The sequence below is a fragment of the Cyphellophora europaea genome (genome assembly GCF_000365145.1).
Source record: "Cyphellophora europaea CBS 101466 unplaced genomic scaffold supercont1.2, whole genome shotgun sequence".
Classification (NCBI taxonomy): Eukaryota; Fungi; Ascomycota; class Eurotiomycetes; order Chaetothyriales; family Cyphellophoraceae; genus Cyphellophora; species Cyphellophora europaea.
In genome coordinates this window covers 2,858,899-2,879,279 of record NW_008481808.1, presented here as the reverse complement: position 1 = coordinate 2,879,279, position 20,381 = coordinate 2,858,899, and the positions used below count along the sequence as shown (strand labels likewise).

At 55.1% G+C, this 20,381-nt stretch overlaps 6 protein-coding genes across 6 annotated transcripts; 4 read left to right on the top strand and 2 right to left on the bottom strand.

The window, feature by feature from the left end:
- Positions 1-1,869: 1,869 nt before the first annotated feature.
- HMPREF1541_02600 (uncharacterized protein) lies at positions 1,870-3,912 on the top strand (the record flags this gene model as incomplete). The annotated part of the gene is made up of 4 exons (XM_008716955.1): positions 1,870-2,521; positions 2,565-2,741; positions 2,795-3,771; positions 3,826-3,912. The coding sequence occupies 4 exons, from the start codon at positions 1,870-1,872 to the stop codon at positions 3,910-3,912; spliced, it is 1,893 nt and encodes a 630-aa protein (XP_008715177.1).
- Positions 3,913-4,748: 836 nt separating this feature from the next.
- On the bottom strand, positions 4,749-9,092 carry HMPREF1541_02599 (uncharacterized protein; the record flags this gene model as incomplete). Its single annotated transcript, XM_008716954.1, has 1 exon — positions 4,749-9,092. The coding sequence occupies one exon, from the start codon at positions 9,090-9,092 to the stop codon at positions 4,749-4,751; it is 4,344 nt and encodes a 1,447-aa protein (XP_008715176.1).
- A 3,032-nt stretch (positions 9,093-12,124) lies between these two features.
- Positions 12,125-13,999, top strand: HMPREF1541_02598 (uncharacterized protein; the record flags this gene model as incomplete). Its single annotated transcript, XM_008716953.1, has 1 exon — positions 12,125-13,999. The coding sequence occupies one exon, from the start codon at positions 12,125-12,127 to the stop codon at positions 13,997-13,999; it is 1,875 nt and encodes a 624-aa protein (XP_008715175.1).
- Positions 14,000-14,413: 414 nt separating this feature from the next.
- HMPREF1541_02597 (uncharacterized protein) lies at positions 14,414-15,190 on the bottom strand (the record flags this gene model as incomplete). The annotated part of the gene is made up of 2 exons (XM_008716952.1): positions 14,414-14,673; positions 14,809-15,190. 2 exons carry the CDS (start codon positions 15,188-15,190, stop codon positions 14,414-14,416), a joined length of 642 nt encoding a protein of 213 aa, XP_008715174.1.
- Positions 15,191-15,617: 427 nt separating this feature from the next.
- On the top strand, positions 15,618-17,192 carry HMPREF1541_02596 (uncharacterized protein; the record flags this gene model as incomplete). The annotated part of the gene is made up of 1 exon (XM_008716951.1): positions 15,618-17,192. One exon carries the CDS (start codon positions 15,618-15,620, stop codon positions 17,190-17,192), a length of 1,575 nt encoding a protein of 524 aa, XP_008715173.1.
- A 1,426-nt stretch (positions 17,193-18,618) lies between these two features.
- Positions 18,619-20,346, top strand: HMPREF1541_02595 (uncharacterized protein; the record flags this gene model as incomplete). Its single annotated transcript, XM_008716950.1, has 3 exons — positions 18,619-18,688; positions 18,736-19,050; positions 19,100-20,346. The coding sequence occupies 3 exons, from the start codon at positions 18,619-18,621 to the stop codon at positions 20,344-20,346; spliced, it is 1,632 nt and encodes a 543-aa protein (XP_008715172.1).
- Between the last annotated feature and the right edge of the window lie 35 nt (positions 20,347-20,381).

The following is a 20,381-nucleotide window of genomic DNA, read 5'->3' as shown; positions in this document are numbered from 1 at the left end:
GGAAAACGGAATAAGGCAGCGGGTGGTGTACAAGGCTGGGCGTATGCCGTGAAAGAGGGTCGGTGATACGAACGCGGTAAGGAGGTGGAACTAAGAAGTCAGGAAAAGGTTGAAGCAGAACGTGTAGCAGCAGAAAAAGAGGGTAATTGAAGCAGGTTCAAGGAGATGCAAAGGAGAAGGGTGCTGTCGGTGTGCGTGGAAAGATGTTGGATGTTCGATTTTGGCACAGTACGACATGGACCCAGCGGGTGGGGATTCGCGTTTTGCGGCTTGCGGCTCAATCATCACCTGGCCAATCGCGGGCGTGCTCCCCCTGAAACACTGCCCCCTAAAACTGGACCCCCAAGTTCCTTTCGCTAATGGCTCCGAAACCGAACTCGCTTCATGCTGCGCCGAAGATCACGATCACTACCAGATCGCGAGCAAGAATATGATCTTTTCATGTCTTCAAGAAAGATGGAGACGACTCATGATTTCTTGCATCATGGTCAGCACCACTTGCTATCGTCTCGGAGCCGTTCAACGACAGCAGACAGGACCTCTGCGCGATTGAACAAGCCTAAAACATTCTTACCCTTTGACAGTCCCACTTACTACACGACCCGCTGCCGCCGCCCCGGTTTCGCCGTTTCACAAATCAGCATTCAGCTGCCACTACGGAGGTACCTAAGAGCAAGGAGAGCGGCTGTGGCTTGCCGATCGCAGCCAAACAACGTGCGTAGTTTTACTAGTCCTAAAACTGCCGGCAAGATTTTTCTTTCGGTATGACCGTGGAGTGAGATGTTTTATGAGGTCAGAAATTTTTCTACTTGTCTCTGAAATTGTCCACCTGTGACTAAGAGCAACGGTGCGGGATCTGATTTCCATTTCTGTTTTGGCCCGAGTCGCGCACGTTGACACGAGCTGGTATGATAGATCGACTACGCACGGGCGTTGGCGACGCTGATCATCCCTCGCCAATCATCACAAAGCGACATGTCAAAGCACTGTGGTTCCCACTGCTGCTGGGGCGATGCGTCAGAGCACGGATCCTCATCTCTTATTGTAATAGCTCTAATCTGCCACGTAGTTCGTCCTAGCGTTGCTGGTACCAGATAACGATAATACTTTGCAAGTACAGAACCATTCGTCCGCTCGAAAGGAATGTACATCAAAATATCCAGATCCTTTCCTCCAGGCTGGACAGTTCAGGACGCCTTTTTCTCCAATTGCCCGCGGAATACTTCCTTGCTTGCTGGCCGGAACACGTTCACGTCCTCCATGTGGTGGGACTTCACGGGATACCACTTTGGGGAATTGCGTGAAGCCGTGCGTTTCTTCGTAGGACAGCCGTACCCATCGGGAGGAAGTCCTACCTGAGCCCGCGGCACAGATACTTCAGTTCTTGTTCTCCGCTGTAGAATCTCGGACCACGGTGCCCCGCAGCATCATTCAAGGATTGGGGTAGTCGTGGGGTTGAACGACCTGTCGCCAAACCGCCGACAGCAACTTGTCCGTCCACGAAGGCCTATGGCACCGATCAGACAGCTCTGGAGCGAGCAGTGAACTCTGATCAGAGCAAGCTGACAATGTCCACGACTAACGTGTCAATAGGAAGTCGTCGCTCTCGTCAGCCTGGAGCAACGTGCAATCACAACGCGTGCCACTCGTTACCCCGCCTCGTGTTCCGCCCAAGCCTCAAAATGATGGGTAGTCCCCGCGAGTGACCACCCTTTGCCCCGCCATAGAGCCTTGTTGATGGCCAGAACCCCTCCGGGGACAACGGACCTCCACTCCGAAATAGACAGACCTTCGTCGAGAGCGGTAGCTATGGATATATAAGCCTGATCTTGACCCCTGGACTCAGCCGCACTCCCCAAGGAAATCAAAATGGCTGCAGCAGTTGTAACTCAGAAAGCCAGTGGCGTGCCCTCCTCCCAGAGACTCGAGGCCGGCTCATTCAATATTCAACCTCATAGTTTTAAGGCAACTAGCTCTGAATCGGCTGATCCGGGCCCGATCGCCAAGGAGATTGTCGATGCCCTCAATGCAGCTCTGAGCAAGGAAGATGTCATTGCCGTCGCCGAGCTCTTCGCCGAGGATTCTTACTGGCGTGATCATCTTGCATTGACCTGGGACGTCCGAACCTTTAAGGGCCAAGCTAAGATCAAGGACCAACTCACTCAGCATGGCTGCAACCTCACCGGTGTTCAGATTGAGGAAGGCAACACTTTCAGAGCACCACACTTTGCACCCTTTGATGGCGCCGGCGACGCCAAAGGCATCGAGTTCCTGATATCTTTCGACTCCAAAGTCGGCACCGGACGTGGTAGCTGCAGACTCTTGGAGGACAACGGCAAGTGGAAGATCTTCTCCTTCTTCACCGCACTGCAGGAGATCAAAGGCCACGAGCCTGCCACCAACTACAACCGTCCGAATGGCGTTGAGCATGGCGGAAAGCCTGATCGCAAGAATTGGGTAGAGCGCCGGGCCGCCGAAAAAAACTATGAAGCTGGCGTCGAGCCGGCTGTTCTTATCATTGGTAAGTGCTTCCCGCATCTTTGCTCACCAGTCTAATGCATAAGTAGGCGCTGGACAGGGAGGCCTCACTGCTGCTGCCCGTCTGAAAGTCGTCGGGGTAGACGCCCTGATCGTCGATCGCAATGAGAGAATTGGTGACAACTGGCGCAATCGGTACCATCAGCTCGTGCTTCATGACCCGGTCTGGTATGACCACATGCCATACATGAGCTTTCCCGAGCGTGAGTCATCCCACCGCCCATCATCTCCCATAACACAACCTAACAGCTTCCAGACTGGCCGATCTTCACACCCAAGGATAAGCTGGGCGACTGGTTCAACTTCTACGCCGAAGCACTGGAGCTCAACGTCTGGATGCGGAGTACGCTGACCTCCTCCTCCTGGTCCGATGCCGAGCAGAAATGGACCGTCAACATCGAACGCACTCTTCCCGACGGCAGCAAGCAGTCCCGCACCTTCCATCCCCGTCACATCATCCAAGCCACCGGCCACTCCGGCAAGAAGAATTTCCCCACCATCAAAGGTATGGAGAACTTCAAAGGCTCGCGGCTCTGCCATTCATCCGAGTTCACGGGTGCCAAACCCAACGGCAACGGCAAGAAAGCCATCATCGTCGGCTGCTGCAACTCCGGGCACGACATCAGCCAGACCTTTTATGAGAACGGCTACGACGTCACCATGGTGCAACGCTCCACCACGTGCGTCGTGTCCTCCGAGTCCATCACCAAGATCGCTCTGGGCGGCCTGTACAGCCAGGACGGCCCGCCCACCGACGATGCCGACATCTGGCTGCACGGCACGCCCATGTCGGTCCTCAAACGCATCCAGCTGACCATCACCAAGCTCTCGCAGGAGAAAGACAAGCCCATCCTCGACGGCCTCGCCAAGGCCGGCTTCGCGCTCGACAAGGGGCCCGATGACGCCGGCCTCTTCATCAAGTACTACCAGCGCGGCGGTGGCTACTACATCGATGTCGGCGCCAGCCAGCTCATCATCGAGGGCAAGATCAAGATCAAGCAGGGCCAGGAGATCGAGGAGGTGCTGCCGCACGGCCTCAAGTTCGCCGACGGCTCCGAGTTGGAGGCCGACGAAATCATCTTTGCCACCGGGTACCAGAACATGCGGAGCGAGGCGCGCACCATTCTGGGCGATGAGCTCGCAGATCGGACTAAGAATGTTTGGGGTTTCGACGAGGAGGGCGAGTTTCGGACCATGTGGAGACCGAGTGGTCATCCGGGCTTTTGGTTCATGGTGAGTAACCCTCCTTTCTTTCCTTATTCTCGCCGCCCAGACTGACCCATCTAGGGTGGCAACCTGGCACTGTGCAGATACTACTCCCTGGTCCTTGCGCTACAAATCAAGGCACGTGAGGTTGGCTTGAGTAAGGCGTGATATCGCAATGATCAAGATGAAAATACCACATGATATGCAATCCAAACGACTTCCGCCAAAAATCGTTCTTCATCCCATTTCAGAAAAAAACCAACTGCAAAGATTCAGACACCATACAAGTATGCCGCCCGTCGCCAGGCCCAAAGAGTCTCATTTCGTAAAAGTAAAAACATACCACTACCACTAATCATGGTTCAACTTTGCTTTGTCTCTCTCTCTTTCTCTCTTTCAGTGCCTTGGAATCGAGGCGGTCTCAAGGCCCCTTCCTTTGGCCTGCTTCCCAGAATCCTGATGGTACACAGTACACAGTACACAATATCCAATATCCAATATTCAATATCCACATACAATATTCCCACGTAATCCCGAATGTGCGCGGCCGTGATCAACAGAGAGGTAACTTGCTCTTTTGCTGTCGCCCTTTAGATCCAAGTTCCCTATATTTTCCTTTCCCCAAGAGGATCTTTCTGATGTCTTGCTGGCCTTGTTCCCCCCCCGAAAAGCGCGGAAAATGAGAATAGAAAGCGGTATCGCAAAAGTGGCATGTGCGTTTGTGTTGGTATCGTCCTCCCCCCGACCCGACCTCTTCTCTTCCTCCCAAAGGAAAAGGTTGTGGCGTCAATTGCGTAACGTGTCGTCAAAAAAGAAAAAAAGGAACAGAACAAAAAGGTGGTGTATCACTTGTATGGCCGGCCGATCCCCTTGTCACATCCTGGTCCGTCCATCTTCTTGAATCCAGAAAGGGGAGGTTTTCCCATCCTTACCACCAGATCAAACACTCCTGAAAGTCAAAGTTTAATGGGAGACACCCCGATGAACACAACAAAGATTCTCCTCTAGAACATCCCACCTTCCTTATCACTCATCCCTCCAGTCGGCCCCATGCCCAGACTCGTCGCACTCCTCGCAAATCCACCCAACGTAGGTGTCCTCGCCGCCTCGCCCCTCATCTCCGCCATGAACGCCTGCTGACGAGCCTTACTCGCCATATTCCCCCCTTCACTGCTGATCTTCCTCAACCGCCCTTTCGCTCTCGGCGGCGGCCCCTGCGGAGCCGGTCCCACTGCTACTCCGAGCCCAGCATCAAGCGCGCTACTGGGCGCGAATTGGCTGGGCATGCCGAAGCTTGGGCTCGGCTGAGCCGAGTGGCTGCCGCCGTAGCCACCAATGCCGGAAGGAAGGCCCAGGGCAGGCGACTCCGCTCCGCCGCCGCGCTGCCGCCGCGGGTTCATGGCTGGCACGGGTGGCGTTTCCATCGTGAGCAGGTTCGGTGAGGAGTGGTTCCCCATGGCCGTTGTGCCGGGGGCTGCAATGCTTGCCGCGGCGGGAAGTCCGACGAGCGGTACGGAAGACGTGCTGCTGATCAGAGTGGGCTCGCTGATCATGGCCTTGTTGACGGTCATGCGCCGGCGAGAGCCAGCTGGTGTACTACGACCGCCAGCGTCGATGCTAGGAGTAGCACGGCCGTTGCTGGCGCTGGGAGCTGGAGCTTGGGTCTGGGTAGGCGCGGGTGAGGTAGGGAAGCCCGATGCATTGGAAATGGCAGGGCTCGGCGCACCAGGGAACTGGGAAGGCATGGGTGATGCAGGCAAGCCCAAACTGGGAGGCTGAGGAGGTCGAGGCGAGGGGCGGGGGGCGCCAACTGCAGGACTTGGGCCACCAGCGCCCAGGCCTGAGGCCGTGGAAGGAGGCATCATACCTTCCCGCTCCTTCTCCCTAGCAGGGCCGGGGCCCACATTAGAACCAGGCCCATTCAAAACGGGCGTGCGAGGTCCCGTGCGCGAATCGAAGTACCCTTGCGGTGGCGGTGGGCCGGGACGGCTATTGCTTCTTGCACGCCCAGACATGGCAGAGGGTGAACGCTCGTAGCCTGGACCTCGTCTGCCTTCCTCTGGAATACGCCTCTGCTCACCATACGGCGCTTTGGCATGGGGAGGACTGGGCGACATCCCTTGCCTCATATGTGAAGGCGGTCCGTGGGCGTCTTCCTCGCGATACTGTCTGTTGCGGCTCTTGCTGCGCTCCGCGGCTTCTGATCCGGAACGGTCGCGGCCATAGCCGCCACCACCACCACGAGCGCTGTTGGGGGTAGCGGAGCGTTGTCTCATACGCTCGAAGTCTTCGTTGCTCGAGTTGCCGTGGGGTGTTGTGCGGCCGTCAGCTGGAGTGCGCCGACCTGACTCGTGCGGCGTGCGCCGTCCGGAAGCGTAACTCTGACTAGGAGCAGGAGGAGGTCGACCACCAGAGCGAGGGCCCCACTGGCGTTCCCGCGGAGGAGGATCGTCGTACTCGTTGTCACTGCTATTGTAATGACGTGGGGGTGGACGCTGCTGTTGGTGGTACTGGAACTCAGCAGGTCCGGTCGGCCCACCACTACCCAGGCCCAGCATCTTCATGGCCTTGTTGCTGCTCTTGTGCTTGAGCGTGGGGAAAGGCTGCGAATGCTGCTCGCTCGACTGTCGGGCTGCTGTGGGACTCATGCTGCGCTCGCGGTCCGACATGCCTTTGTTCAGACCCTCCTGTATACGACGCCGCCGTTCGGCGAGCTCGGCATCGAAGTCGTTACGCTCTTTCTGGGTCTCTGAACTAAGGTTACGAACATGACTTTGGCCATTCGCATAGAGTTCATCTTGCGCACCCCAAGGTCGTGACTCGACAGTCTCGTTGCTGCTGTTCGGGTCGAAGCTGCTGGCTGTCGGGGGCCAACGGGGGGAGGTAATGCTTTCCGCGCTACTGTTGCCGGGGGCTTCATTTCCGAGGATGCGCTGGGCTTTGCTAGAGGAAGACGCGGCCACAGCAGCTTGAGTACGCTGTGCAGCGGCGTGTCCCAGAATTTGTTGAGCTTTCTGACTCATTGTAGGAGCCGCAGCCTCTACGGCCCCCGAGGCTGCCAGTTCGGCGTGCTTGCGCGGGCTAATGCGATCTTGTTGTTGATGGTGCTGCTGTTTCCGCTGCTGCTGCGCATTGTCGAACTCCCAAGGGTCGCTGTGCACAGATTCTGGCGGATTGATGGTGTTGGAGGTAGAGACCATAGACATCTCGCGAGAGGTGCGGGAGAAATGGAAATTGGAAGTGGATGGGGAATGAGGATATACGGAAGATCGGTCGCTGTCGTGGCGAAGATGCGTGCGGATCATGCCACTGAGTCCTAGGCCATTAGGTCCAAGGGTGGGCGAATCCTCAGCAACCGGCTGCGAAGGAGCTGCAGGAGGAGCGTCGGGATTCACGTAGAGTGATGGGGGGTTGTTAGAGCCGTTGGACTGTCGTTGAGCAGGGCGAGGAGACACTTGCTCGCCGAAATCAAAGTCGTGTGTCCCGTTGCGGAGGGCAGGGTGCACATCGTCAGGAGCGATCCTCGGTCTGGAAACTCGCTGTGGTTCTTGTTCGGCTTCCTCAGATTCGTCGTCACTGCTGTCGAATCTATTGAGGAACGGACTACTAGGCTTCTTCTTATTAGAGTTCGAAGAGTTGGCAGACGGTTTTCGCTCTCTGCTTGTCGGTGCAGATGGCTGCCAGTCCACTTCCATAGCATTCAGCTCGGCGTTCTGGCGCCTGATGAGTGACTCGATCCGAGCCTTGACCTTGCTTCCGGATGCGTTTGGTGCGGAGGAAGGTTTCTGCAGTCGGTCTTCTTCGCCGCCCGTCTTCATAGTTGAAGTCGCGTTTTCGTAGCTCTTTGCGTGCGGCGAAGTGACCTCCTGATCTTGTTGTGAGTCCTGCGACTGTCTCTCGAACGGTCGACGGTTGGACAGCGCAGAGGCGGCGTGGTCCACACGATTTAGAGCAGACGGTTTGACGTCTGGGGAGGCTACACGGTCGGGGGTTTCAGCCTTCATTGGTGATGATCGACCCTCGTGCATTTGGCGCTGGCGCTGCAAAAACTGCTGCTCGTCGTACTGTTGACGAGGGCGGTTGAAAAGGCCCATGGCAGTAGCCTTCCCACGGTCGTTAGGCTGAAGGTTACTGGTATATACATTGTCGTCCTCGTCAAACATTTGATGTGTTGGGGACGCTGTCTGGTATCGACGCGCTTGCATGAGTGCGCCTTTAGAAGCTTCTTGAACACCATTGTCCAGCGACGACATTGGTTGGCCAGTTGGGGGAGGACTGTTGGCGCGGTACGCATTGGTCGAGAATACCGGGCTAGGGGCGCCGTATCTCTCCTTAAGATTGATAGCACTCTTGGATTGTGAGAGACGGTTTCCGAGGGGGGATGCAGATGGCATAGGCGGTTGGGCCGCGGCTTCCTTGAGAGGGAAGTCCTTGCGAGAATTTGACGAGGGGTTTCGTGAGACACTACTGCTCTCGTAGCCGTCTGAGGACCGCACTTTCGAGTTCGGAGCATGACCACTGTTCTGCCGAGGAATAGGAGAATCGCATGTGACGATTGAGGTAGCAGCTGTAGATGTCCTCCTGTTTGACGGCCCCGACATGGTCGAGGATGTCGTCCCCCGGTTCTTGCTAAAAGCTGTCATCGGAGACTGGACCTGGTCCGCCTCCTCCGAGTCTCGAGGAGCGCTTTCGGGTCGAGGTTCCGTGTCCAGTTTGACTTGCTCTTGCGACCTCCCGGCTCGCCATTGCTGATAGGGGGATTTGGCGACATCGTCGTCGTAAAGATGTTTTCCTTGCCCTGGGGCTCCTGGAGCTACCCTATATACCTTCTGGCGGCCACCAAAAAGGTTGTTGCCTTCTCCAGGTCGCGAACGGCCCATAACGCTGCCGCCGTCGTCGCTTCCGTAACCCCCATCGGACATCGACAGTGTCCTCTCGTCTCGTGCGAATGGCTTTGGGATCGAGTGTAATGACTCGGTCTCCGCGATGTCGGCAAGTTGATTACCGTGCCCAAAGAGGTTCATCCGGGATGCCCTCTTGGGGAAAAGGACGCTGTCATCGCTTGCTTTCCCCAGAAGAGATTTAGGATCATCCTGCTCCTTCAGCATACTAAACCGTGCCGACAGTCCAGGCATGATCAGACTTGTTCTGAAATCATTCGAATCTGGAAGGGCGGCGGAAAGGTTGAACTCTGGTTTCGGCTCCGGCGCGTTCTTGTTCTTGCGCTTCATGCTACGAGACTTCTTCGCACTAGCAGAGAAACTGCTGGCATCGGAGGTGAACGGGTCGACATTTTCCTTGTCCTTATCTCTGGCCTTGTCCTTAGGCTTTCTTTTGAAGACGTTCATGGTGACGCTAGGAAACGGTAGGTAGTAGGTTAGTTGGGGGGCTGGCCGCACTGCGCCATACAACAGTCAATGTCTCGCGGTCCTCGGTAAGAGAAGATATCGGAGTTGGAATTTGTGGCTTGAACGCCGGCTCGCCGAGCAGAGAGAAAGTGAAGTACTGGTGCACACGGTGGTCCAAAGTGAAGTTCGAATTCGGCTCAACCTGACCGGACGTTGCTGCGCAATCTGATACACTCTTCTAGTCCGAGGTGTTTTGAAAGATATGCCGGCAGTGTGGAGGGTCGAGAGGCAGGTGTGGTCGCAAACGGAAGTACGGAATGAAGTGAAGTCGAAGTTCTGGGACGAGCAGAAATGGCCAAAGTGGGCGCGAATCGATCGGAAAGAGTCTGTACAAGGATTCAAGGAGAGGTCCGGTTTGGTCGCGGTTTGACGGAATTGGAATCGTGATGAACGAGTGGAAGAGCCAGGATGCTCAGCGTCGAAGGCTCAAGGGCAACGTGATGCTTGACCTGCAGGCAGTAATGACTTCCGAGTTGATGGAGCAGAATGAAAAGGAAGATCCTCGTCCAGGCAAGGTCGGCGAGCAGGGACAAGCTGAACTGTGGGAGTGAGTGTAGTCCCAAGATGGCAAGGCGTGTGCGGTGGACGCGTGCAAGTCGTGGAAAACGACGGGGGTGAGGAAGCGTGGATCCGCCGCGTTGGACGTTTGACTATCGGCAACTAAGTTGGAGCCGTATAGCCAGTTGTAGTTAATTTAACGAAGGTTCTAACAGCTGGGCGGCGGTGGAGAGTGGAGGTCGCCTGACTCTGAGCCTTATTAACTACGGAGTAGTAGAGGGACGAATGAAGGATGCTTGATTACTCTGTACTCCAGTCTCCAGTATGATAGTGATGCTGTATAAGACACAGCATTTAGTCGCGGTCACGGTGAATCGGAAGCAAGAAAGGGGCAACGAGGTGATTGGTGATGCATCACTGGAACACAAGATTTTTTCGGAACACCAGTGGGCAAGGAAGGCGATGACGGGCCAAAAGACGGCAAGGGCCCGGTGTGTTCTGAATGGGAGCGAATACCTCCGTAAATGCAGGAAAGCAAGCAATGAAAAACAATGTCAACAACTTGCAGGTGACAGGCCGTCCGATAGCGGCAACTACCCGAAAGACAGCCGGGATCAGGGATGCTAAAGGCTTGTGCTTGTCACAGTATGCGCTCGTACTCCTGATGTTTGCATGACTCCTATCCTGCCGCCCGTTGCTCGAACGCTGTCTTCAACCAGACTCTCTTTCCTTGAAACTGTATCGGTATGCACTTCGTACCGAAGAGACAGACACTATTGTGGATGCAAGCCGATCGTGCCCAACACAGTTCGGTCTTGAGTCGTGGAACAGGAAGCCGGCAGCCCAGTGCAGCAGCGGTCGCTCGCTTGATCGATTAGCTGACGAAAAGCCTGCCATGGGCCCAAGGTTAGGGGAAAGCGATTGATCTTGCGCTGTTAGGCGCGCAGCTGGCCGAGCCAAGCGGACTCGTGAAACCAAAAACCCAGGGGTAGCGTGATGGAAAAGTGCATCGGATGTCGGAAGTCGTGGGACTAAGAGCCCCTGAGAAGTCTGTTCCTGACGCTATGCCCCTCTAGGGATAACATTACAAGAAATATCGGAGAAATACTGCCTTGTTGATTCGCCAGGAATGTGCAAGGCTACCAGGCAATCTCAAGTCGCCCAATGCCATTGCATATGGTCACAATCGGAGCAGGACGACGGTCGGCACCGACTGTGGCTCAAGACCAGGTTCGTGAGCAGGGCCAGCATTACATGCGCCACCTTGCTGAAATTGAACAAGCTGCACTCGGTCGCAGTACCAATTGTGCGAAGAAAGCCTGAAACAGTACAGATCGGAGCATCGCACGTGTTTTGCTGGCTCTCAATCTCGCTTCCCACAAATGCTCTCTGCTCTTTCTTGGGCATGTTGATGTCACTCATGCCAATTTCTGGGCCTTTGCGATGGAACTTAGAATTCCGCTGGGCGATGAAGAAATGGTATTACCGATAATGATTCGAAAAGAGATCAGCACCGCGGAGCTGCTTACTGACCGGAGCCATCAGGTGATTTCCTGATGAACTTTGAACGCGGTCGCGCAGCGTTTAGCGCGTCGAAACCGCTCCTGAACATGTTCGTGCCTATGCGTCAAGCACAGCTGGGGTCAAGCCCTACTAATCTCTACTCCGTACCCCGCAACGTATCAGCGCTCAACGACGCCATTCATTTTATTTATGAACGAATCGTAATGTTCCGTGCAATTGAGTTTACGGAAAGTCTCGTCCTATGGCTTTGAAGGTTCAGTCCACACTACGGGTAATGATTAGGTGTTGGATCCTACCTTTCTTGCATGGGAATGTGAGTTGAATTTGCCTATCAATCTTGTATGAACCACTTTCGGGGCCATGTGGTTTGGCTGACCCAATCTGAGCACGTTCCTCTTGGAGATCGGTGGGAAAGTGAAATTCCGTGGAGACATAGCAAGAGTCCGGCTGACTGATGCCGACTACATGAGCCTCCATCGCAGTAGCAGGAAAGTGTCTGGTACACTCGGCTCCTATCACCAGATCTCGCCTGGTACCCAGAGGCCGATATTTAGCTACCTTCCTAGCTACCTACCAAGGCAAATGTGAATGCATCCTTGGAGCGCGGGCGCACGTGAGTCAGCCTTCTACTTAGCCGAAAGAGGTAAGTTTCTAAGGACATAAATCTAGGTAACTCCGCCCTTCGATGAGGCTGGAAGCAATGATTGCAGAGCGGGGTCTCACTTGTCCATTGCTCATCCGAACCCAAAGATGCAGTCCTGGTGAAAAGAAAAGATCGTTGAACAGTCGGCAGCGGCTTTCTCTTATCCACACTGTGCTGTACCTTAACAGACAAGCACCTTTGCGTCTTGTTTGTGTCCATTCATTTGATCGGATAGAGGTTCAATCTCAGTTGCGAATGACTCCCTCGGCCAATGACTACAACCTGAGCTCCTCGGATTTTGTTCACCATGGTGTCCATTACCTCTCGGCGAGCTCAGCGGCAGGTCAAGAAAGGCATGATTCAGCCTGCCCTCCCTCTCATTCCCGTAGCAAAGAAGTCCAAAGCTGATGAGCCGACCGCATACGAACCCCCATCAATAAGTGGCGAAGATACCCCAACAGCCCACGTTGCCGAGCCTGGAGATGCGGCATCTCCTCGCATTCATGAGGCCTCTGGCGATACCAGGGATGAGTCGAGTAGCGGTTACGGTGGTTCCGCTGATCAGCTCGGGTCAGCTCAGTCTCCTTCCCAAGCCGAGCTGGACTATACCCGAGACAATGCGCAGGTAGAGCCCACCGAAGAAACACCCGCCGAGCTCAATGATACCTGGACTGAACCTGCGACTACTCGTGGGCAGAACACTGAGTTACCTTCTTCTCAAGATCGGAGCCCTTCATCGACCTTGAGCGAGCGTGGAGCTACGCAGGCTGATGACAAAGTTTCACACGAGATCTCCGACAGACAGGACATCGTCACACATTCCTCCGGTGTCGCTACGTACGAAACATGGCAGTTTGGTCAGCCAGCATATGCAGAATTCATTTCCGCCACAGACGCGGAGCATTCGACCTCAATCAACAAAAACCCTAGCCAATCAGCGCCGGTTCTACTCAATGGCAGCGATGGGACATTGCCTCCGCAGAACGCCGATGAAACAAGCCTCGGCAGTGCTGCAGCTGACACGAGGCGATCAACCAGCGATCAAACCTCGAATGCGGCTGCAACCAAAGAACAAGACCTGCCGTATGGAGCCGGGGACACCATCAGCGCAAATGGATCTCCCAATGCGTCCCGCTTGGCTTCAGTGGCCGAGCACCTGCTGCAAATGAGCCACACCAAGAGCTGGGCTGACTGGGCCGTCGTTGTTACTGGTGGCGTTGGGCCGCCATTCGTGACATATGCCCACGCTATCATGCTTCTGAGAAGCCCACGTCTTCGATCTCTTATGGAGGCAACGGTGGCACGGCAGGTTGCAGCTCCTTCGAGCAACGTCGTTAATCTTTACGCCCCTGTACCTCTTGTGCCTCACGCCTTTGAGGCGGCACTGAGGTTTCTGTATTCTGATGCAGTTCTTACCGCTGAGAGTACTTTCCCGACTACCGAATCTGCCAGGATCAACTTTCTGCCCTACATCCTTTCCTACTGGATGTCTGGACTCCTGCTGGGTATCGATGGCATTGTCGCCCGGGCTTCGATGCTCTTGAGTGACTTTGTTCACTGGGACGTTGTGGAGCTGCTGATGAAGCAAGCGGAGGACATGACTAACGGTGTCAACCAGAAGCACACTGGTGGTTTCATTGATTGGACGAATGTTGCAGCTCAATGGAAAGCCCAAGCTCTCTCATTTTGCGCTCAACAGATCAATCCACAGACTTTCAGGTTTGACGATATCTCGACTTCGTCATTGTTACCTTCTCGATTCGCCAACCTCGAGGAGAGGCCTTCCAAGCACAACCCTGCCTTAGCTTCCATGGTCTTTGGCTCTATGCCATCCTCCACTGAGCTCTCACCAAGTTCGCCTCAGTCCGAGGCTGCTCCATCTACATCTTCCCCGCAGGATCGAGCAGCCTCTCACATCCTCGTCAACGTAGACTTCCGTGACCTCGTCTTCTTCTATCACCAATCGCATCGAACGTGGGGCGATGCAAGCTTGGAACTCCTTCGCGAGGTCATCAGCGAGCGTGAGGCGCAGCGAACCAAGATCGTGTCAAATCGAATTGTCCCCAACAAGCAGAGAATGGCCAACTCTAGCGCCTGGGACGTTGCCGCATACCACGAATACGTCCAGAATGGGGAACTTCGACGCGAGCGAGTTAGTTTCTTGCTGCCAACCAAGCAGTAGCTGGTGTGGTGACCACCCCTGTTCCCGCGAGGCTGCACAGCCATGTGGCAGTCTCGCTTCCGTTAATATTAGCGATTGACCAAACCCCACATCTCAAAAGTGAGCGATTTCAGCATCAACTTGCAAGCCTACGAGGCTTGGCAAACGGACACCAAAATTAGCCGGCTGGCGTGACCGGCGGAGGATGGCCTGGCATGACATCCCCCGGTTTTGATGGAGGGCGGGTAGGCAGATTACTTTTTGTTGGCACGGGGCGGGCAATTGGCTCCAAAGGCGGCGAGGATGGCCGTGAGCGTACCACGATGGTTACGACACGAAACGGGAAACATGAACGACCTGATACCCCCTCTTTTTCACTTCTAGCAGCGGTAATGAGCGGAAATAGCCAAACGGAAAAAGTTAGACACGATTCCTTCATCGTGTAGGCTGTAGCAGCTCCTCGTCCTCTTCCTCAGCGTCTCGTATTCTCGTCGCGCCTGAGCCCGGCCTCCTTCGAGAACCGCCACTTGCAACGGTGGGTATTCCTTGTCGCGGCCGCGAGGAGGGTACTGCTGGTGGGACGCCCTTCGCCCGCACGCGATGCACCCACGGCTTCACCAGCGCCCAAGCCAGGAGCCCGCCCGTGCAGGCTACGAAGAGTATCACCACTAGCTCGTCTTTTAGAGAGTCTCGTTCTGGTAAATCGCACTCTGTCAGCATCTTGGGTTCCGAAAGTAGGATATGAGGACTTTGAAACGTGTATCATTGAGGGGTAGTGAGGCATTGATTGCATGAAAATAGGGCCAGCCGGGGTTGCAGAAAAAACCTACGAAAGCACGTCGCGAACACGTCCTCCTCCTTTGCAGCCTCGCAGATCTTGAGGCCCTGCGAGAGGCAGAACGCGCGGTTGCAGTCGGCGCAGGTAGGTTTGTGGTGGTGTGTGGCATCTTTCTTCGCCTCCTCGTCGTTATTCGGGTTGTCTTCGGTTTTCTCGTCAGCCGGCGCCCGGGGGGCCAACGCGGGGACGGTGCGCGAGAATTTGAGGGACGAGTGCGAGGATTTACTGTTATCGGGTGGGTTGAGCGCGATGATGGTGCTGTTGTTGAAGCAGACGCATTTGCAGAAGGAGGTTGCGGAGAGGCGGGCGGAGAGGGCGTTTGTGCTGAGGAGGGCGGCGGTCAGGAAGGCGAGGAGAGGAGGCGGGATGCGCATCTTGGGAGTGGGTGGTGTCTGTCGTTATGCCTGAATGGCGGGTCTGGGTTGAGGTGAACGTGCTCTGGCTAAGGCGAAGTTGAGGTGATCTTGCAGCGCAGTGAGATGGATGAATCTGGTTAGCGGGGATTGGGGAAGGGGAAAGTGGAGTATGGGGGCAACGTGAACGAAAGGTTGAGCAGACTACATGCTGCTTCTCTGCTCGTTTCATCCTCCTCTTCACCAAGACGACCTAAGATCGCTCCTTGCGCGCAGACCTCACCCGCTGCAGGTATCATATGGAATCCCATGGCACTAGCGTAGAGCATCCGGTGCCTGCATCTAACAGATCGAACAAGCCTCGGCAACTCGCTCTCATTCATCTTAGCTGACGAACCTCCGTCACCAGTCATCATTCCCTTTTCTTCTTCCACACGTCTTATCAATGATGGCGACCCTTCCGCCATCTCGCCTGGTGCTCTCCCCGCGTGAGCAGGAGTACCTACGCGTCTTTCTGCGCCATCACCTGTCCGACGCGCCCAATCGTAATGACGACACTACGCGCCAAGGCCATCTCCAGAACCACAGCAAGAGTGACAGCAGCGACAGCGACAGCTTCAACGCCGCTGCCTTTCGATCTGCTTCACGTGTCTTCATCACCACTTCGCTCTCCCTGAAACTGGTTGGCACGGTCCTAGACCGCGTTACTGCCCGCTCACAGGCGAAGCTCACGCATCCACAGCCACGCAAGCCGCTAGTGGTATCGCAGACGAGGCTGGCGCTTTCGCTATCGACACTGCTGTTCTTACATCGAGTGCTATTCCGGCTTTTCTCCAAGCTCCGGGTGCAGCTACTGCATGAGAAGGTTCGGGACATCGAGCGGCGATACCCGAGGGTGTATGCGGCTCTCACCTCGAAGCTCGCACCAGCCATTGGTGCGAGCCTGTCTGGGCTCGCGCTGGGAATCTTCCCGTCCGATCAGCTGCGGCTCACCATTGCGATTTACATTGCCTCGCGTGCGCTAGAGATTGGATACACCGTCCTCGATGCGGCTGGGTATATGAAGCGCAATCCATTTGGCAGCTGGGTGCTCTTTGCGCTTGCTCAGGGTCAACTGTTGCACGCCTACGTCTTTGACAGGGACTGCTTCCCCCAGGCTTATGGAAGCTTCATCATACAGAATACGCCCGAGTATATACAGCGGCGACCAGAGAACCTCTCACCCAAGGTCAGATGGCCGAGCTACAACCAGATCAGCGATGCTCTGGCTGAGATGGCAAGATTGAGATGGCCAGCATTTGTGTCACCTATCTTGCGTCCCAAGGTGGCCAATACCCTGCCGGCATCGATTGATCCAATCATCTCGCCAATAACGAGCAGAGCGCACCCAGCGCTGCAGCACTTGAGCTGTGCGCTCATTCACCCTCAGGAGACCAGCTGCTTTATCGCGTACTTGAGGCAAATCCTGTTGAGCTTTCCGAAGATTGCGAAGTTCTTCACCATATACTACAGTGCCATGTCGCTCTTGAAAATAAGGGCATTTGTCAAGATGCCGTTGCAGGAGCTCGACCGGTTGGTGAAGAAGATCTTGAAGACTTCTGCAGCCATCACAGGGGCTATTGGCACAAGCTGGGGCACAATCTGTCTTTTCCAATGGATTCTACCTCGTGCATTCTTGCCTCAGTTTCGATTCTTCCTGGGTGGTCTGATGGGCGGCAGCTTCCAGTTACTGGACCCAGGATCCATCGGCCATGGCAACTCGATGTATGCTGCAAGGACAAGCGTGGACTCACTGCTGAAAGTTGGCGAAAAAAGGCGATGGTGGCGACCGGTGCGGGGAGGGGATGTTTACCTCTTTGTAGCAGCACTGGCGCTGATCAACGTTTGCTTTGATGTTGGAAGGGATTCGGTTGGCAAGGACAGATCTATGCTGGTGATTCGAGTACTGAGGGGCGACATTGAGTTAGGGTTACAACGTGGGCGAAAGCAAGAAGCCGATTCGGAGAAAAGCCATGATGAATGAGAGCCAGAGGATGAGACAGGCACTGGTGCATTATTGAGCATGGCTGGTTCGGGGTTCAACGGCGAGTTCAACTGTCACGGGCCTGTCAATAAACGGAGATGCGTTGCGGGCTCAGCCGGAAGTTATCGAAGGGTCCAACGGTACTGCGTCACGGCTGTCGGCTATGGATCAGACATGTTGCATGGCTGGTCGTGCAATTGCCTACCCTCTCATCTTCCATGTCACTAGCGATACAATCGACGATGTGGCGCTGATGACTCTTAGCAACGATCCGACCCTTTGTCTTTACACTTAGTCTCAAGACGATAATGCGGTGAGCACATGCATCGTCAGACGAGAACAGTTTGGCGGTGGGTCTGGAACCGGTTCGGAGTGAGGGGGTGCTGCGGGAAATGGTCGGCCATGCAGCATTCCAGTCGTGGGCGGCAGCGACAGCAACCCCACCATGACATGGAAACCCCTGCCATTTTCCGCTTAGCGTCCCACCATTGTCGGGCACAGTGGAGCTAACTCGATCGATGCGCTAGCTTAGCCTCCGTGAACCATACGACACTGGGCTTAGGTCCGGATTAAAATGTCCGTTCATTGGGGTGGCTCGTGGTGGTGCGCAGAGCCGCATTGAGGGAGGTCTCAAACGAAGCAGAGAAGCAGTAAGGGAGCGATGGATGATGGTGGAAGAAGAAGTGGGAGTGGGGAGGGGCAGCGAACATGTGAAAATTTCTGACGTAAAAATTTTCGATGTAGCATCGAGTGGACGGGCAGCAGCACTGCCTGCTGCGAGCACAACAAAGTCGAGGCAGCGGCAGGGCCAGACAGCTGATCTGCAGCCTACCCAGGATCTTCACTGTGCCTGCATGAGTGACCGGCATCGTGCCTTCTCCAAATGTCTTCGTGCAGTTGCACCAATGAGAGCTGCGACCGACATCCGTCCGGCGAATCGCGGAAGGCACTAGTCATGAAAAACGCTAAGGATTCAGGCGTTTGCCGCGCCTGGAACTCCGGCACCCGCTCCTCTGGCCTTGTCCTCAGAGTGAAAAGGCTTTGACCGCCTGCAGGAACCTTGATATGAAGCACCAGCTATCGCTTAGTCTTCATGCTTTTCCACTATCTGTTGCTCGGCTGACCTCTTCCGTCTGATTTGGTTGTGTCTTCCTTGTGTTTTATCTCCATCTGCCACGACGGCTCAACCCCCCCAACTGGCCCTTTTCACCCACCTTTTGCCATCGAGCCTCTTTCGTTTCTCTTCGATCTTCCTGTCTTTGCTATACCTATCAACGAGCTCTTGTTCTTCCTGGCCGATTCCTACTAACAGTGATCTGAATCACGTCGCGCCTCCTCAGCACTCGTTCCTGCTCGTCGATTGCTTGCGTAGGCCGACCTCGTGTGCAGAAGAGCTGGTCGTAAGATCGTGGTCTTCCCAAGGAAAATGAGACTTACACAAACAAGACACTCTTCGCGAGACGATGACTTCCCCTACGTCCAGCTGCTTGTCTTAGGTATGTCCAGCGCCTGGGAAGCATACGACTCTGGCTAACAGTGACAGCACTATGTCGGTTGGCGGAGCCCATCGCCATCACCTCCATCTTCCCGTATGCATGGCGAATGGTCATCGGCTTCGAATTTGGTAGCAAGAGCGATGCGTCCTTCTACTGCGGTATCATAATCGCCGCATTTTCCCTCGCCGAGTCATTCACAAGTATTTGGTGGGGCACACTTTCCGATCGCATCGGCCGAAAGCCTGTCTTGCTCCTAGGATGCTGCGGGACGATCTTATCGCTCCTTGTCGTGGGATTCTCCGAAAGTTTCGCTGTGGCCTTGTTCGGCAGAATCCTTGGTGGTCTGCTCAATGGCAACATTGGTAAGCTTGGAAAACTCCAGTTCTATAAACAACGCTAAAGATTGCTCAGGCGTCATTCAGACCATGGTCAGCGAGCTCATCAAAAAGCCGGAACATGAGCCCAAGGCCTACGCTGTCATGCCATTCGTCTGGTCCGTCGGTACTATCGTTGGCCCCTCTATTGGAGGACTGTTGGCAGATCCGGCTCATGCATATCCCGGGACTTTCTCCAAGCACGGTTTCTTTGGTCGGCACCCATGGGCACTCCCAAATATTGTTTGTGCGGGCTTGATGCTTCTTAGTGTTATTGCTGGGTACCTTATCATTGATGAGACTCACCCAGATCTATGCAAAGGTGCAGACCCAACCATTCACCACGACCTTCCCGAGACTACGCCAATGATCACCGGTGCCGGTGCGAATGCCGACCAAGGCATCGACCTACGACAAGAATCGTATGGAACTTTCAACGAGGTCGAGGTTTCCCAGAAAGAGGAGTGGGAAATCCACCCAGACGGCACCTCAGTCTGCTCGCAAAATGACAAGACATGCATGCGTGAGAAATGGCTGACTCCCCAAGTCGCTATGCTTACACTCGCTCTTGGGATCTTCTCATACCACAGTATGTGCTACGATCATCTCTTGCCGATTTTCTTTCAAGATGAGCGATCCGACGAAATCTCCATTCTCTCCACGGGCATGTTCCACGTCCCTGGAGGCCTCGGAATGAGCACGCGAGATGTCGGCATTATTATGTCCATCAACGGTCTCATTGCTCTTTTCATCCAAGCGGTTATATTCCCTTTCGCCGCCGACAAGCTTGGTGTTTTTCGGGTCTTCGTCCTTGTGACGGTCCTCCACCCAATCGCCTATTTCATCGTTCCATATCTGGCCCTCCTACCCGAAAGCGCTCTTTTACCGGGCATCTATACCTGCCTCGCTATTCGCAATCTGCTTTCTATTCTTGACTACCCAGTTCTGCTGATCTTGCTTAAGCAGGCGAGCATCTCGCCATCCGTCCTTGGGCGGATCAACGGGTTGGCTGCGGCTGCTGGCGCCGCGTGTCGGACAGTTGCACCTCCGGTTGCGGGTCTGCTTTACGGCTGGGGTAGCGAGATGGGATTCACAGGACTAGCTTGGTGGGGTGCTGGCGCCATGGCTTTGGTTGGTGTTGTCCAGCTGTATTTTGTGCCTCGAGGAAGAGCCGAGGGAGCCAATGTGAAGCCGATTCTTCCTTGCTTTGCTGCGGAAGAGGCCCAGGAACACCCTAGGGATGTTGTCGATGTCACTGTTTACGACGAGGAGAGACGTGTTTGAAGGCTGCGCCCCACAGGGCTTGATCTCGGCCACTT